At 47.3% G+C, this 19,203-nt stretch overlaps 1 protein-coding gene across 2 annotated transcripts in view; it reads right to left on the reverse strand.

Moving 5' to 3' along the window:
• LOC111867320 (protein Wnt-16) overlaps positions 1 to 19,203 on the reverse strand; it is a 75,747-nt gene that overhangs the window by 23,623 nt on the left and 32,921 nt on the right. For both annotated transcript variants that reach the window (XM_023857064.2, XM_023857063.2), the window contains exons 2-3: positions 11,477 to 11,778; positions 1,366 to 1,522 (exon numbers count right to left, since the gene is read on the reverse strand). In XM_023857064.2, the coding sequence (XP_023712832.1) occupies positions 1,366 to 1,522; positions 11,477 to 11,778 (459 nt within the window). The remainder of the gene's footprint in view (positions 1 to 1,365; positions 1,523 to 11,476; positions 11,779 to 19,203) is intronic.

Raw genomic sequence — 19,203 nt, forward strand, 5'->3', positions numbered from 1 at the left:
AGACCATATTCCCCTTTCGATCAATTTTAATATTATCCTTCCATATATATCTAGGCCCGTGCCTAAACTTCGGGCGAACCAAATGTAAGTGTTACAGCTCCTCTGTTATTCTGTTTTTCTGTGCTTAACCATTGCCGCGGGAACCGTTGCCCGGCAAAGGATTATTCCGCGGCTATTTGTTGCAGCGAGAACATGCTTACCGAACCGATGCTTAGCAATGGTAATATTCCGGCTTGTCACGGAAACGTGCATTAGCGAGTCGTTGACTAGCAGTGGACTATTCCGGCTTTCAGGCGTCATTTCACAATAAGGAATGTAGATCTGGGTAGACCCGGAAATTACTCGGGCGAGTCGTACTGTGAAGTGGCCCAACTTCAAAATGAGATTCACAATCAGACTGTAACAGGGGTGGATTGTTAAAATGACGGATATTGATCAGTTTAAGCCATGCCTTGTGCTGCTTCTAGCTGTTCTCTGTGTGACTTCGTACAGTTTCCTTTTCTTGGATGGAAGAACATGTACTGATAACTGACATTATGGAGCTGATCCATTCTTGGGAAGCCGCCAGTTGTGCATCTGCTCAAGAATTTCCCAAGATTTCACGGAACCCGAAGGTTCATTACCGTGTTCACAAGAGCCCTCCACTGGTCCCTATCCTGAGTCAGATCTATCAAATCCATACCAGCACAGCCTACCTCCCTAAGATCCATTTTAATATTATCCATCCACTTAGATCTTGGTCTTCCTAGTGGTCTCTTTCCTTCTGAATTTCACATCAATAACCTATATGCATTCTTCTTCTCCCCATTCGCGCTACATTCCTTGCCCATCTCATCCTCATTGACTTGATCATTCTAATTATACTTGGAGAAGAGTACAAGTTATGAAGCTCCTCATTATGCAGTTTTCTCCAACCTCCTGTCACTTCATCTCTCTCCGGTCCATATATTCTCCTCTGCACCCTGTTCTCAAACACCCTCAGTCTGTGTTCCTCCCTTAATGTCAGAGACCAAGTTTCACACCCATACAGAACCACAGGCAAAATTATAGTTTCAGTTTCATTATGTTCGGGGAAGTTTCTCAACCTGACAGCGATCAGAGAGTGGCGAATCGATTATTGCATATCGAAAGCAGTGTCAGTGTGTCGCCGAGCACTGCTAAACAGTTGAATCAGTGGTGTTATGATTTGCTGGACATGTAGCTTGAACTGCATTTCACATTCGTTCCGTTGCAATCTCTAGAGGAGCGAGAAGCATTTGGATGTTAGGCCAGTAGGTAGGACTGTGTGGACTAAAGTGGCATCGATGGCACTGGAATTTCCTGTCTCTTTCAGAGCACATAAGCACAGTTTGAGCTACGTCTCACCTGCAGCCTCCCCACTTCCAGCCCTCGGGGGTCTCCAGTCCCTTGCCTGTGGAGTCGCAGCTGCAGTCAGTCAGGTTGCCCGAGCTGCAGGCCTGGGTGACCGCGTGCACCACCCCGGCACTCGTCACCGCGTATACGAAGGCCGTCTCCTTGCTTCCTGCAAGAACAACAAGGGAGGTCAGGAGACGTGTGCGGCTGTCAGCTGATAATAACAGTACAGTCCGTGATGGAACTTGGCCACTGTTTCACAGGGCCGCTCGAACACTGGGGTCGTGGGTTCGAGTCCCACTCAAGGCATGAATGTTGCACTAGAAGAGGGTGAATGGTTAGCTTCACGCCGGGAAAGAAGTATCCGATAGCCATGTGGGCCCCGACGCTGTGGAGAAGAGAGAAGCCTTGGCTCTGCCGGGAGTCGAACCCCGGCCGACCGGCCCATAGTCCGACGCTACACCGACTGAGCTATCCCAGCTCATATTTGTTGTGCCGACGGACGGACAGAAAATAAAGACTCTGCTATTTAGCGGCACCGGAAATGTTACGGCTCCAGTTTCCGTTTCCGTGAGCGTCTTGTTGCGCAAAGTCTTTAGTGTGTGTGGAAATGCTGAGTGACGCCAGAGACGCGTTTGCAGAAGTATGCTCCGTCGCCCAGGTCAAAGCAAGGAGCAAGATCACTTTCAGACTGAGTTGAGGGCAGCTGGAGAGACTGAACCCGCGCAAGCAAATATACCCAGGATTGGCTTCAGCTGGACGAAGGAGAAATTGCTAGTGACAAAAAGACACGTGGGATTTAGGGGCAAGAGGACTCTCAGACTGAGTTGAGGGCAGCTGGAGAGACTGAACCCGCACAAGCAAATATACCCAGGATTGGCTTCAGCTGGACGAAGGAAACCCTGGATTTCAGCTTCTGACACAGGGAGAAATTGCTGCAGTGATATTTTTTTTATTTATTTAATCAGCACTACCTAACTTCATTGAGCTGAGCCCTTCTTGAGAAGCCGCCAGTTGTGCAGCTACTCAAGAAATTCTCAATACTTTATGGAACCCGAAGGTTCTTTACCGTGTTCACAAGAGCCCTCCACTGGTCTCTATCCTGAGCCAGATCATTCCAGTCCATACCACCAATCTTACTCTCTAAAATCCATTTTAACACTATCCACCCACGTACGTCTTGGTCTTCCTGGTGATCTCTTTTCTTCTGGCTTTCCCATCAAAATTCTATATGCATTCCGCTTCTCCTCTTTCGTGCTACATACACTGTCCATCTCAACCTCCTTGACTTGATCATTCTAATTATACTTGGGGAAGAGTACAAGTTATGAAGCTCCTCATTATGCAGTTTACTCCAACCTCCCGTCAGTTCATCCCTCTTCGGTCCAAATGTTCTCCTCAACACCCTCAGTCTGTGTTCCTCCCTTAATGTCAGAGACCAAGTTTCACACCCATACAGAACCACAGGCAAAATTTTAGTTTTGTATATTCTAATGTTTATGGTTTGGACAGCAGACGAGAAGACAAAAGTTCTGGACTGAATGGTAGCTTCATCAGTACTAATGTTATTAGATTATCCGTTTATCTGTTTCCTAATCTTTTGCTTCATTAATCCGGATGACCTCCCCGCAAAACGATGCAATCAATTTTTGCAGCACATTGCTTTACCCAGTTGCTTATGTTTCATGCTCCAAAGGGAAGGAACAGGGAGTAATTTCGTGAAATTGTGCTTTAAACACGGCCCCGAATTCCGTTTCAAAGTAATGGAAGTTGCATTAACTTCAGGCTTCTAGAGTGGCCCCCGCCTGACTTGAGGGGGCGGTGTTCTGGCAAAGGCACGAGTGTACCGCACCTCGCCATCAGTAACATAACGCGGTCCTAGAGAGCTCCTCCCGCTGCGAAGTACAAGGTGACAAAGAGGCGTCACAGGATTCTGCAGTGAGGGTCCTGTCTTGTGTACTGGGTCCTGCCCTTCTCTTCTGTTCCCAAAGAGAGGGCACTACGCTACAAGTGGGAGCGTCGCGGGTTCGATTCCCAAGAGGCCATTGGAATTTCCAATTGACCTAATCCTTCCTGCCGCACTATGGCCCTGGGGTCGACTCAGTCTTTAACGGATATGAGTGCCAGGAATCTTCCTGGTGGTCAGCCGGCGCGTAAGGCTGACATCTTCACCGCCATCTGTAAGCCGATTGTCTAGAAAATGTGAGAGCCTCGACGTCTCACAACCCTATGGACCTTTACGGCCTGTTACAGGAATAGTTTCACCTTTTATTATGTCTCTTTGTGACCATGTCCGCGGAGGTGACGTCACCGGGGCGTGACTGTGCTACTGCAGATGTCTAGATTTCATGGACTCTCCCTCCACGTCCTCATGCACTTTCACGGCGAATAACTATTTTGATTTCGTTGTCATGGGCTATGAGACCGTGTGGTAACGTTGGCAGATACGGACGTTTCGGAGGAACCTGCTCTCTCCCCATCTTTAGGCTCGATCACGCAGTTGGAAGCAGCACAAGAAGTGGACATAGCCTATCAATTTTAACATGACATAGGACTCAAGTTACGCACCCAAATTAGCGCTTCTACGGCTTCCCGACTTCTTCTTCAAGGCTGGAAAGAGCTGGCACACATTTCGGGGGATGGGAGGGGGTTCCGGTCCTACCGACTGTGTATAGGATTAAGAACGCGAAAAAGTGGCCAAGGCCCGACAAAAGGACTGTAGAGACATAGACAAATAGATAGATAGATGGATTGGCTGATTGGATTGATTGCACTTAATACTCTCACGACTTAGAACTACAAGTAATTCACAGCGCTACCGCTGACTTCCACGCTTTACAGTTCTCCACAGCAACCGCTAAACCTTTTCCAGCCTGCTGTGTCTTAACCAGGGGTTCCCTGGCAACGGCTTCTAACAATGGAGATTCTTCAGCTTTCAGCACTCAGGTCCGTCCTTCGCCGACTCTGGTTCAGAACTGCCTGCCAGCTATCCCCTCAACTGAACTGGATCGCCATCTCTTCTCGGCCTCCCTTGCAGAGCTCAACAGTACACAGCACTACCAAACAAAAGTAAAAGTCACATTGCGACTGATGGTCAGTCAGTCAGTCTTGGTGTCAAGCACCATCTGGGGCTCATGACCAGATATTTATTACTCTTTCACAGTTACGGCCTTGTTTTTGTGGGGCGCCCTCTCTGACGAGAGGACGGGTCTGTCTTTTGTATATACTGCTGGCCCTTGCCAGCGCAGTCTTTCTCGGGTCCAAATTCCTTGGGACTCGTGACCATATTTTACTGTCTCAGATTTGAGACTTCCCTTTTCGTCTCCCCGATTCGCAGGGTCACGGTGGAGGTATTCGACCCCGCCTCCAAGTCAAAGTCACATTGCGACTGACGGTCAGTCAGTCTGTCTCCAAACCTCAGCTCTCCTTTTTGTAACCACTTTGCACGGACCCAATAGAGAACATCGTTTCCAACAATACCTCTATTGTTGTTTGTGTATTCATTGCCGCGGGAACGTATTTACCGAGCTGTTGCCTAGCAATGAAAGTGTACTCTGGCTCCACTATTCCGGCCTTCAAGCGTCATGTCACAATATTTATAATTCTGCCTATGTAGAGAACACGTGTGCCGTCTGTACATGGCCCTTACTGGTCCAGTATGCACAGCTGCTTAGCCTTGACTTACTCTGCTTATGTCCCACGGACTAGTCACAGGAGAGCTGGGTGAAACAGTGCAGCGGGAAGCTGTCCAGCAGGGGAGCAACCGCGTGCTTGAAGCATCAGACCCACAACCTGAAGGTCACCCCTCTGTGTCACAGTCACACTGCAAGGGCTTGGAAACCCTCGGACTTTTATCCTGATGATGGCAACAGCCACGGGTACGGAAACGTTGGCAAGCCACTAATATGAGAAGCGGATTATCACCAACGGTAGGCACTAGACACAGAAACACAAGAATAATATTCAAGTACCTAGCAAGTGCCCTACCGTCTTGCGGGATTAATCAGCCATTAGGAAAGCCGTAAACTTGTTCTTCGCTGGGGCAGCAGCTTGTCAGAACGTAACTGCTTTTCTTTCCGCGCTAATTCATGGGTGCAGATGTTGCGGACGTGAACTGCAGCTTCAAGAGGAGCAGTCCGTTTTTATGCGGAAAACCCTAGCCACGCTTCCAGGGGTAACAGAAGTACGGAAGTTGCTGTTGTTTGTATCCACTTCCGCGGATACAAACAAGAGTCGTTACTACGAAAATGAAAAATCGAGAACTACTTTCCGTCGTTGCTAGGATACGACTAAGAGCAGAAGCTATCTTCTGGCGTTGTTAATATATGGAGAGAAGACGAAAGGATCGTAAAATAAAAAGGTTGGAAAAGAGTAGGATAAAAGGAGGGAAGGAGATAAAAGGATAGAGGGAATAAGAATTTATAAGACGAAGGAGGGATAGGATGGAAGTGGGAGAATGGCGGCAGAATGGACAAAAGAAAGAGGAGAGAATGAGACAATGAGACAGGGGAACGGAAGAATATGGGTGAGATACCTTTCTTACCATGAAGGAGGGCGAAGAAGGAAGAGGGAGAGCAATGTGAGAGAAGCAGGAGCTAACAGCCAGGAAAAATCCTTTGACCTCCATTACCAATTTTTAGGTTTAAATTTTGAGACCATAAATTTCACATGAATCCTACAGCGCAAATTATAAATGGAATGCTTCTAATTTATGCTCGTGTTCTCGCGCTACAATCCGACCAGCATTCAGGAGCTACCTACTGAAGTCCTGTCCCGTGGACCAACTCTCTCTTCACATAAAAAGCAAAGCCGTCCCTGTGCTTAACTAATTAAGCACTACACCATGAAGGCGTATGGGGCAGTGGATGTATAGATCCACATTTTCTTGACCTTGGCACTAGCTGGAGGTGAGTGGTGAGCTTCACGTCACGGCTGCTTTATGACAGGCGGAAAGAGCCCCCAGTACCCATTGAATAGTAGACTGGGTGGGCCCCAGAACCAGTCTGGACGAAGTAGGGAAGAGAAAATTCTTGGCTGTACCGGGACTCGAACTCCGACCCATCGATCTTCCAACCCGCAGCCAGTCGCTATACCTACTTCCCCCCCCCGCCCCGTATGTCTATAGAACAAATACAGGCATTAGGTCCTGCGCATATGTTGTGAAATGCGAAGCTACTGAGGAAAACGAAGTAAACTGAGCACATGGACTCCACGCGGTGTGTGTATTTGTGGCATATTTATGCGGTTCATTTCCGGTTCTGCTCAGGCGTGACCAACTTCTGGACGTACAATTCTCCGTGGCTCCGAGCGCGGCCACATGACCATTGTTCGGCGCGAGGAGCTACTAAATTAAAGCTTTCGCGCCGCGTGATGAGAAGGCAACAGCATCATATCTGCCGGGGGGGAGGGGGCTTTCGCTTTTGCTTTGTTGTTTCTCGCTGCATTAGCTACTCGGGGGGGGGCAATTGGGGCAGGGAGGGTGCGATGCTGTGGAAATGAAGTGAAGCAACTCTGCAACATTACCATAAAATGATTGTCTGAACTTAAACTGACTGTGGTTAGGGCAGGACGCACAAGAAACCGAATTATCGCGGTGTCTGACTGCAACTTCCTTGGATATTCAAACTGTCGGTACATGTACTCTTCCATTGCTGCTGCTAGGTAACGGCCGTAAATAGTAAACACGAATGGTGTTCTCTACGCGGTCCGAGTGATAGCCTCGTGATACTACGATAGCATAACTCTTGGGGAGCTGTTTTCTATGCGGTCCGTGCCGAGGCTACAAAAGGATTCGATTGCGCGTTACAAAACAAGGCTCTCCGCGCCACTGGCAATTTTCCAAGGCACACACCAGTTCGCGACTTGCACACGGCTTTCATTGCTCCGTACGTATATGACTATATAACAAAATTGAGCAGGCAACAAGCAGAAGTCATACAGAATCATGAGAATGAACATGTTCGCAATATTGAACAAGATGAAATCAGACAGAAAATATAGGAGGCTTAAACTTTTCGGAGGTCAAGCCTTCCACCGATCAAGTGATTAAGCTGCCGTTGTAGCATAAGATATGTAAGTTAGACATGATCTGCTCTGTAAAGCCTGTACTTACAGAGAACGTGCATATAGTGCAAAAGGAGGAATTTTCAGTACCAAGCGACATGTGCGGTATGTACACTTGACAACGGCCAGCGTATTCATAAGAGACAACCCCACCCTCTCGTCAGAGAGGCTACATGAGGACTATGGCCGAAAGGGCTCAGTTGAAAAAGAAATCTCTGGTCGTGAGTCTCACGGGGCTTGGTGCCAAGACGAAATGATTGGCGGTAAACCGCCAGTTGTAAAGTAACTCTGACTTTGACTTTTGACTGATTTCAACCCGTGTGGAGGCGGGGTCGAATACCTCCACCGTGACCCTGCGAGTCGTAGGAGGCGACGAAAAGGGAAGTCTCAAATCTGAGACAGTAAAATATGGTCGCGAGTTAGAAGGGACTGGGACCCGAGAAAGACTGCGCTGGCAGGGACCAGCAGCATATACAAAAGACAGACCCGTCCTCTCGTCACAGAGGGCGCCCCACAAAAACAAGACCGTAACAGTCAAACAGTAATAAATATCTGGTCTTGAGCCCCAGATGAGGCTCGGAACCAAGACTTACTGACTGACTGACCGACCGTCAGTCGCAATGTGACTTTGACTTTGATGAATTTCGGCAGTTGGAAGCCGCTTAGTTCAGCTCGGGGGCTGCAGTGAGTTAGGCGACAGCCAGCGAGGACGTGAAGCCGTGAACATGGAAGTTGAGGGATCTACGGCGTTGAAAGCCGTTACTAGACAACGACTGAGACGACTTAGTGCGTGCTGTAGTGAACTGCTGAGTGTGTGAATTAGCAATGGCGCTATAGTTACTTGTAGTTACGTTCTGTTAAGTTTCCGTTAAATGAAATTACCAGTGCAAACCCCGTCTATAATCACTCCATAAAACCGTTACGATCTGAACTGCGCAATGTAAATGTGAAAAGGAAATAATGGCTATGTCGTATGCGGGCCCCTCAATTGTCTGAAATGGCACATTGTGTTTTCCGTGATGACGTACTCTTCAGAAGGAACAACGGCCATCGAATATCGACAGTTTCGTCAAAGGTGAAGCTGCTTTATAACGTAATATAATCTGATCACTGATTGTTTCAAAATAACGCCCAATTACGAAATAATGTTGTGGTGTGAATACTGCCTTAAACAATGTGACGCCTTTTAATCTGGTAGATACTCATTATCGTTTCGAAGGAACTTGCTATCTCAATCTTCAGGGTAGAGAGTTTTGATGCATACGCTATGCAAACAATACAAAGTACAATTCATATTGTCCCCACAAACTGTGTATTGTGTGAGTAACGCAGAGAAGCAGTTCTACTGGGGTTCAAACTAACAAACTTTGCTTTAAGTTGGCAGCATCTGAAAATACATGGCGCGCGGGTTCAGTGCATGTATAAGTCTATTTCAGTGCCAAGATGCGGACAGTGCGGTAAGGCGTCTGGCCTTTATTCGAAAGGCTTGGGTTCGAATATAAAAAATGGCATTCCCTTGCGCAAATATTTTATAGGATTTGCGAGAACTGAGGTTCTCAGAAACGAGTACCAGGAATATTCTTGGGGGTAAAGGGCGGCCGGCGCCATCTGTGAGCCGATTGTCTAGAAAATGTGGGAGCCTCGACATCTCACAACCCTCTGGGCCTCCACGGCCTGTTACAGGGGTAGCTTTACCTTTTTATTGTTACTGTTATTTTCATTACAAAGACAATTTGGCTTCATTCCGACTCCCAAGAGTACGGACACAATGAGAGCGCCCCGAACCAACAGAAACACAAAATGGCCTTCGTATCACGGTTTTTTTTTTTTGACGCTACAGCCCCAATTTGGGCCTTGGCCTACCTCGTTTCACTTCGGTTTACTAGATCTTAGACATTCGGTAGGACTCCTTGGGCGGGTGATCAGCTCGTCGTAAGGCCTCTCTGCCTGTACACAAACACAGAAAAACGCACACACACACACACAAACACTAAACATCCACGCCCTGAGTGGGATTCTAACTCACGATCCCGGCTTCCGAGTGAGCGGAAGACAGTGCATGCCGTAGACCGCTGGGCTACCGTGACCGAATATATAAAGTGACCTAGGATAACAATACATTTCGGTAACGGTCTGGAGCCCAACAATAGCAGGACTGGGCAAGGGCACAGCTAAGGAGGTGTTCCCTTCAAATCCTGGCCGGGTTACCAGGTCTTTCCATGTTATTTTCAATACAATAAGTGCCTTCAGATAGGACACAGCAACCTGCCCCCAAACCCTCACTGACTCAGTAACAATGTTTGAGCAGCATGCAACCTCTGTAGTCTGAAATCTGTCGTTACAGGACTGTAATCTAACAGTGGAGCGTGCTGCATGTGTTGCTTTCCACTGCCACGAAACTGTTGCAACCAACTGAACATATGGACGTATGGAACAAAATGTTTGTTTCTATTCGCGCTAAAATATGTCTTATATTTAGTCGGATATGGTCTATTAATATTGCCGGTCACGCTAGCCGAGCAGTCTAAGGCATGTAATGTCTTTGCTCGCTCGGAAGCCGGGATCGTGGGTTCGAATCCCACTCAGGGCATGGATATTTAGTACTGGTAAGTTTTAATTCTGTGTTTGTGTTGTCCTGTGTTTAGGTAGAGGCCTTGCGATGATCTGATCACTCGCCCAAGGAGTCCTACCGTCTGTAAAAATGATCACGAAACTGAAAATCAGAGGCCAGGACCCAAAGGGGGCTGTAGAACCAGTGAAAAAAAAAAGTCTATTAATGTTGTGTCCTGCTACATCGCTTTATGTAGTCTGAAGACGTTGGGTGGCAGTTCTCATTTAGAAAATAATTACTAAACTTTGAACCTGGGATTCCTTCGGTCGAGAGTTAAAAAAAAAATGGGTGTAAAATTATCCCTGTAACAAGCCGTGGAGGCCCACAGTATCGTGAGACGTCGAGGTTCCCACATTTTCCAGAGAATCGGCACACAGATGGCTGTAAGGTTGCCAGCCTTCCGCGCCGGTAGCTCTTAACCCCCAAGAAGATAACTGGAACTCATTTCTGTTAGAGTCGAGGGTGAGTCGATCCCAGGGCCACAGTGCGGTTGCAAGTATTAGGTCAATTGAAGTCTAATGAACTTGTCGAGAATCGAACCCGCGACTTTCTGACTTGTAGCATAGTGCCTCAAGCAACTACGCTACTTCGTGCCTCCTTCATTTTACAAAACCACTGTGAAATTAAACCTTACAAAATAATTCGGAATGCTAATAAATGAAATGTGGTGCACGCTTGTGGTTTACATGTTTTCCTCGCAACCACATCCGAGATAAAAGTGTTAATGTGGGTTTCTGTTCACACGAGCTCACCACAGCCGTCGGCAGTTCCTCTACAGACCAGTGAAGACGTGGATGTACACGGATCTAGAAACGCGTGCGATGAGTCTGATGAAAGGAAGACGTGGAAGCTGTTTTAGTGATTAGGTGCAAAACTGTTACCGCCTCATCCAGCATTCAGAATGCTATGAGTTTAGCTCGTGGTTTTGTATTGGTATGGAAAGTAGTCTCATACCTTGAAGTGACCGTAAAGGTGGCCCTCAGAACTACGAAGTTCAGGCTGAGAAGAGAAATATACAAAATACCACACGCGACACGCCCGCGGATATGGGAGGATAACATTAATCGTAAGCAAAGAGGATATTGTGTGGGCCGGATTCATCTGGCTAGTCTTAGGATCCAGTACAGGGTTCTTGTGAAAACGATAATGAGCATTCGTGTCCCGTAAGGGATGGAGAATTTCTTGACTAGCTGAGAAACTATCAGTTTCTCAAAAAGAAATCTGCTTCAGCAGCAGTGGACAAAGTAAAGTATTGAATAAAAAGAAACTTCGAGAGGCTAGTTAATAGTATTAATGTGACGACATCAAGGAGTTCGTGATAGGTTGGGCATGTGGCTAGAATGAGGAAGACTGAGGATCAATCCAGAATTATATTTCGAAAACAAAAGTCCATTTGGAAGAGCGAGAGCTGCATGGCGCTTCCCGTTTCTGCCCAACTTGTGCACTTACCGCGTTCCAGGATGTAGCCGAAGACGCTCTGCTCATCGTTGCGCGTCGTACAGTTCCAGCGCTCGTTGCGGAACTGGTACTGGCACTCCTGGATGCCCCTGCGCGCGCCATTGGACACGGAGCGGATGGCGCTGGGGTGCTGGATGCACACCTCGATCTGCTGCGCCGCCAGGCCTGGCAGGGAGCTGCACAGCGCTCGCGCAGCTGCCAGCTGTGGGTCTTCCTGTGGCTCAGTGGACTCAGGTGCGGGTTGCGGCTGGTGCTGCTGCAGCTGCGGCGTCACGCCCACCAAGCCCAGGTACCTGAGGCATATCAACATTCGCACGTAAGCTAGCCAGCGGAACACTGACCTGTCATAATGGAACAGTGGCGCGTCATGGCGGAACACTGACGCGTCACCGCGGAAGACTGGCGCGTCACAGCGGAACACTGACCTGTCATAACGGAACACTGGCGCGTCACAGCGGAACACTGACCCGCCATAATGGAACAGTGGCGCGTCATGGCGGAACATTGACGCGTCGCCGCGGAACACTGACCTGTCATAATGGAACAGTGGCGCGTCATGGCGGAACACTGACGCGTCACCGCGGAAGACTGGCGCGTCACAGCGGAACACTGACCTGTCATAACGGAACACTGGCGCGTCACAGCGGAACACTGACCCGTCATAATGGAACAGTGGCGCGTCATGGCGGAACATTGACGCGTCACAGTGGAACACTGACCGGTCATAACGGAACACTGGCGCTTCACAGCGGAACACTGATATATCACTGCAAGTTCGAGTCCTAGCGTGCCGCATTGTGAATTCTATTCCGTTGATAAGCATTTAGAGACAATTTACAAACTGCGGTAATTGAAGAGCCCCACCGATGGTGGTAGGGTTTGAGTGCTCCTGAGACCCCGAGAGCTATGCTGGCGGTGGCGTAGCTACTGGTAGAGTCATCCATGCAGGACAGGTAAAAACTAAATTGTTTAGAATCCAGATAAACATCCTCGGATGGATGAATGGATTCAACGGAAATCGACTTCAGCGAAGGAGGGATCGGGAGGAAAGATGAAGACTATAGAAGAATGGGGACAGATTGGTCAGGAAGTCAAAGCTCACCCTGAGCTACAGCGCCGGGGGGGAGGTAATTGAAGTGGAACTTCACTCACCCTGCCGGCTTATGATGCTGTGCCGGTATTCCTGTGTTAAACTGCAACTGCGGCGATGCTGTTCACATTGAAGGCACAAGAGTTAAATGTAATCTCACTTGCACTCCTGTCATTATGAGTCCTTCTTGAAATGCTGTTAGCCAGTTTCATGGAATGCAGAATATTAAGAATGGCGCGAATGAAAAGTGTGAGGAAGCATAAAGACCAACAACGCATGCACGAATACAACTCCTCAACTGTCCTGCGTTCCGTGGCATTCCATGAGCCGTTTCGTGGCAACGACCAAGGAAGACTGGTGTAAGTAACTGAGAAGTTTATCCCTACAGAAGGCTCCGGCAAGTATTTCAAGTAAAGTTCTGAACTGCGTGTTTCGGTCGACTCTCTGCTGATAGCCGCCTAAGTAAAGGAACGAGGGCAACCTCGCTGAATCATATACGTAAACGTTTTTACACAGTTCTTTAAGCGATACGGCTGTTATGGCAGTTCTATTAAGAACTAATTTCCATAAAACCGAAAGCGTTTACTGTCTGCTGCCGCTAATGTCTGGCCGGCCTCTCGATGCTGAAGACGGAGACAATAAGTTCTTCCGAAAGTTGGATCAATTTCTACCGGAGTACACGGCGTCACATCTCATGCTCTTCCTACTCCTGCACCAAGACACATAACCCTTGGTGAAAATCCCTGTAAGAGTGTTTAACAACTGGCTTCTGGGGCATTTACTCTGACCTGTCAAGGTCATTATCCGTTCTCCAGCCCTCCACTTACTTCCTACCGCCCTGAGAACTATTTGTGAAGAAGCAGGGCTGTAGGTTGCGCAGGTATCGAGCGCAGCCCTACAGATCAGCAATAGGGGGGAGGGGGAGGAGGTGAAGGAATGACCTTGACAGGCCAAAAGAAATGTCGCCTTTGTTGCACGCTGGGACCCACCGAGACCCCTTGTCCAAGTCTGCTGATAGCTCGATCTATCGATGTCTGCTGTCGAGATTATTATCCCCAAGTTTAGTTAGCACGAACCCTCCAGACTTTCATTCAAGAAATGATCCTTTCGCATCTCAGCCGGTATCCCGAAAATCATGGCTGACATTCGTCATGGGTTTCATCAGTCATTTCTGGTAAATGACAGTGTGAACTAAAACAAGCCAACACTGTGGTCCTCAAGTTCCTTATCTGCTCATCAGTCACAGCCGTGTAATGTCGCTGTGGTCTAATGCTCCTTCGGAGCGACTTCCGTTCTCCTTCTTCAGGGCGGGTTACTGAAAATATCACGGACACATGACATTCAAAGAAACAGCAACTCCATTCGAAATGGAAAATCTCAAATAATTCCAATAAACTTCTGTGACTTCACTAAATTTCAAACAAGTTGGAAGGTCACGGATTCGATTCCCGATGAAGTCATTGGATTTCTTTAATTGATCTTATCCTTCCAGCCGCACTTTAGCCCTGGGGTCGACTCAACCTCTAACAGAAATGAGTACCAGAAATATTCCTGGGGGTAAAGGGCGGCCGGCGCGTAAGGCTGAAAACCTTACCGCCATCTCTGAGCCGATTGTCTAGAAAATGTAGGAACCTTGACGTCTCACAACCCTGTGGGCCTCCAGGGCCTGTTACAGGGATAGCTTTACTTTTCCTACCCGAAACAATGTCCAGAGGGCTGAAGTTCAGCCATTAGCCCTGGTGCTTCACTGTTGACGCTAGTAGAGTAGAAATAACTGCAGGATAAGGACATAACGAGGTTATGAGGACGTGCAACAGCCACAGTACCCTGGCAGCGTGGGTCACAACTGCCCATATGCTTTCGGCATAACCCCCCCCCCCAATTGCAATGCTCTAGGCTCGCCTCTGCATTCCTGCTTGTGGTCAACTACGTTGCAACTGGTGCTATGCCGGGGGCCCAACGCACCACACCACGAGAGTAAAAATAAAAATGAAAAACTCTTAAAATAAACGCTGCACGGTGATTTTTTTTTTTTTTGTATTTCGTGATGAACAATGCCCAAAATATTGATATCTAAACATTTAAATACAGTAGAACTTGGTTATAACGTCATCAAAGGGACCTAAAAATAGTGTCGTTATAAACGAATGTCGTTGTAACCGAAATGGGCACTTCCACAGTAGCCTTATGTTACTCACGTAAAAATCTACCAAAAACCGAGTTAAAATGTTGCATTTTTTAGTGAAATACGTAGTTAAGTACAGACTAACGTAACATTAACGTGGAATTGCCCAAATGTATAATATCAAAGACATATTACAGCGCTTTTCACTGACAATACACACCGCACTAATACTGTATATTAAAGGTAGGCCTACTCACCAAATTACAGTAGATTACATCAATTGTTGTGCCTTACTGTACCTAGATACGAGTACAGTAATCAGTTATCTTCATCTGTTTCATGTTACTTGCCCAATACACACTTTCTAAATTACGTTCAATGTCCATATCAGAGAAATTCAGGAATGAAAATGACGTTACATACGAGGTTGATGCATTTGTGCATGTCGTACTAAGCAAGGTATAAAAACAGTTGCTTTATGAGGAATTAGTTCGTACCATTGAATATTTGACGCAATAGACAAGGTGTCGCAGAAATCGATGTTGCTATAACCAAGTTTTATTGTAATTGAAAAGCCGCTTACGTGAGAGATTATTACATGCAGCTAAAAGAGAATTATCTCACATGGATTTGGAAGTAAGAAATTAATTTTTCTTCGTGATTTTAAGTCCGCCTTGGAGGCGCTTCCGAGGTTACAAAGTCACTGATAAAAACCTAAAAATATTCATGTAACAGGCCGAGGAGGCCCATAGGGTTGTGAGACGTCGAGGTTCCCACATTTTCTCTAGACAACTGACTACAGATGGCGGTGATGTCAGCCTTACGCGCCGGGCGACCATAACTCGCAGGAAGATTCCTGGTACTCATTTCTGTTAGAAGCTGAGTCGACCCTAGGGCCATAGAGCGGCTGGAAGGATTAGGTCAACTGAAAATATAATGACATCAGGAATGGAACCCGGACCTTCACACTTGCAGCATAGTGCCTGAACCAACTATGCTATAGCGTGCCCCAGAAATTACTGATCTATGACATGAAAACCCGATCCCAGCCGAAAATCAGAAGTGCCAATATATTTGAAGGGCAGCAGTAAATGAGTTCGTATCTCGGAAAATATTCAGAGTCTGCAAAATTGACTTGGTTGCCTTGATTATTCTAATTATACTTGGAAAAGGGTACAAGTTATGAAGCTCCTCATTGTGCAGTTTTCTCCAACCTCCCGTCGATCTCTCTTCGGTCCAAATATTCTCCTTAACACCCTGTTCTCAAACACCCTCAGTCTATGTTCCTCCCTTAATGTCAGAGACCAAGTTTCACATCCATACAGAACCACAGGCAAAATTATAGTTCTGTATATTTTAATTGTTATGTTTTTGGACAAAAGGTTCTGGACTGAAGGGTAGCATGCATTGCCCGAGTTCAGTCTCCTCTTAATTTCCTCTTGAATCAGATTGTGATCTGTTACTGCCGTTCCCAAATATTTGGACTGTGTCGCGTTTCCAAAGCATCTGTCAGGTACCCTTGCCTTGTATTCTAGTGAAGAGGGAGCAACGGAGGAAAGGCGAGGAAAACGGTACATGCTACTGGACGAAATTGGTTATCGTACTCTTCATGTAGGAACACTGAGTTTCAGGAATATTAAGCAATCTTACGATGAAACCGATATTTTCAGCTTGCACAGTACACCCGAGTTCCTTTCATTCTCCTTGCCGGCCACAGTGAAATAACAAGGCGGTAGGTAGGATGGGCAAACCTGTTACGTAACATCCTGTGTCTTCCAGCTGCTTAGCCCTTTGCACGCCGTGTACCTTCCTGAGCGGCTCGAGATGCGTAATTTGCGCTAAAATCGCCTCCCATACAAAGCAGCGGAGGCTCCCTCCCACCCCCCACTCGCACATTGATTAAAAAATCTTAAACATCTGGAGGGTTCACTCAGCACACAAGTAGCCATGCGTGTTTTGTTCCACATTACGTTGCATTGCACACGTGAGAAAACGTACGCTAGTATTTGACATGTAAGGCGACTTACAAGAAACCCTAAACATAAGAGGGAGTCAGTAAATACGTCACAAACGGAAGTAAAACAGCTGCAATGGATGTAACAGATTTTCTATGTGTATCACTAGGTAGCAGCACAGTCCAGCTTAATGACAGTCTAGGTAGCAGACGCGCATGCGCATGTTCAGAGGCTGGTTTCAGTAGTCCAGATGCCGACCGTGCTTGAGGTGCATACTACCGAAGAGCAGATTCTGTTGTGTCTCATCTGGGCAAAAGGGCTCAATGCAAAGGATACGGTGGGAAGTGTTTGTCGCGTAAAGCGGTTCACATTTTGGTGGCAGGCGTCTCGCCGATGACGGAGAGGTTGAAACGGAGGTGCGGAAGTGGCTGAGCCAACAGCCAAAAGACTTCTATGCCGTGGGTTTCGGCGCATTGGTAAAGCGATGGGACAAGTGTATCAGTGTTGGTTGAGGGTATGTCGAGAAATGTTGTTTTTGTTCAGTTTCGAATATTACATATTTTACTCGTACATTTCAAATCTAATTGTGACTATTTACTGACGCTCCCTCGTATAAAGTTCGAAAATACATAAAACCTTGTTCGGAACGTCTGATGTACTCACGCCTAATGTGGTTCAATACAACATTTTTAATCGTCTGAAATGTTCAAAAGCATGTAAACACAGAGGCAATAACCTTTTGCTTATCTTTAGTTTGTAAGATAAAAATATATATCTCTGATGATGACATCGTACGTGTCGAAACGTGTCGAAACGTGTCGGGTGAACGCACAACCAATCTACGTGCTGTAACTGACGATACACGGCGACCGGTAATGAATGACGTCATGGAGCTGAGCCTTTCTTGAGAAGCTGCTACTTGTGAAGCTACTCAAGAATTTCCCAGCACTTTATGGAACCCGAAGGTTCATTGCCGTGATCACAAGAGCTCTCCACTGGTCCCTACCCTGAGCCAGATCAATCCAATCCACACCACCCCATCCTATCTCTCTTAAGATCCATTTTAATATTGTCCATCCACCTACGTCTTGGTTTCTTGGTCCCTTTCCTTCTAGCTTTCCCACCAATAACCTATATGAATTCCTCGTCTCCCCATTCGTGCTACAAACCCCGCCCACCTCATCCTCCTGGATTTGAGTATTCTAACTATACTTGGCGAAGAGTACAAGTTATGGGTTGTAAAGGTGGGAAACCCAGCCTTTAAATTATCAAATATCTGCCAGTAGACGTTATCAGATGCGACGTACCGATGTTTACAAACAGGTTTTCACGGGACCTACAGTGTACCGTCGGTTTTTCTGCGCAGCCCAACTTTCCCACAAGTGACCTTGGCGTTTCTAGCAGCTAATTCTGTGGTGGACTTTGACAGGCAGCAACTACATCACGAAATGGGTCATGTTCCCATTATTCCATCCTGAAGCACCTAGCAGAACTTCAAAGGATGCGTTTCGCCAACAACTCGCAGCCTGTCCGCTGTACACGTGTTACACTAAATGCTGTTGCCATGGAAACCGCCGTGTGCGGCCAGCCGACTATGTTTACGTGGTTTCAGTAACTACACCATCGAAGAGCGGCACGCGGTAGCGTAATTGATTGAGGCAGTATGCTACAAGCAGGAAGGTCGCCGGTTCGATTCCCGATGAGGTCATTGAATTTTTCAGTTGCCCTAATCCTTCCGGTCGCTCTATGGCCTTGGATTCGACTCAGCCTCTAACAGAAATGAGTACCAGGAACCTTCATGCGGGTAAAGAGCGGCCGGAGCACAAGGCTGACAACTCACCGCCATCCGTGAGCCGATTGCCTAAAACAAAAGATGGGAACCTCGAAGTCTCACAGCCGTACGGGCCTCCACGGCCTGTTATAGAGGGAGCTTTACTTCACACCCTCAAACACCACGTGTTGCTTGGATAAACTGGTTTCCAGAAGCCTCGCTCAACACGCTCAGCCGGCGCTACGTTCTCTGTGTTCTGATGGCGCGATATCTGAAGCTACGCGTGTGTTTTGGAACGTGTAAGCTTACGCTTCTGAACCGATTAGTCGGCACGAGCGAAAGTAACTGAAACTAGGATACTCAATTGGTCTACTGAATGAACAGTGGGTGACAGGTTCAGTTACGAGCCTCTCCATAAAGTAAATGTTTCTTAAACAAGTCACTTCTTTCTGTAAAGCTGCTTTCCTGTAACAGGGATCAAGCCCGGGAACACAGCAATGCATCAACATTCCAAAGGCACATTTGTTAGTAGGAGTCGGGGTGGGGTAGTCGGTATAGCGACTTCCTANGCGCCAGGGGGGGGGGGGGGGGGGTTCGAGTCCCGGCAGGGTCAAGAACTTTCTCTTCTCCAAATTGTCCAGATCAGCTCTGGGGTTCACCCAACTTCCTATCCAATGAAGCGACAGGGGCGTGAAGCTGACCACTCACCTGCAGCTAGTGTCAAATTCAAGAAAATGTGGATCTATACATCCACTCCCCCACACGCCTTCATGGCGT

This window comes from Cryptotermes secundus, unplaced genomic scaffold, assembly GCF_002891405.2.
Source record: "Cryptotermes secundus unplaced genomic scaffold, Csec_1.0 scaffold1964, whole genome shotgun sequence".
Taxonomy (NCBI): Eukaryota; Metazoa; Arthropoda; class Insecta; order Blattodea; family Kalotermitidae; genus Cryptotermes; species Cryptotermes secundus.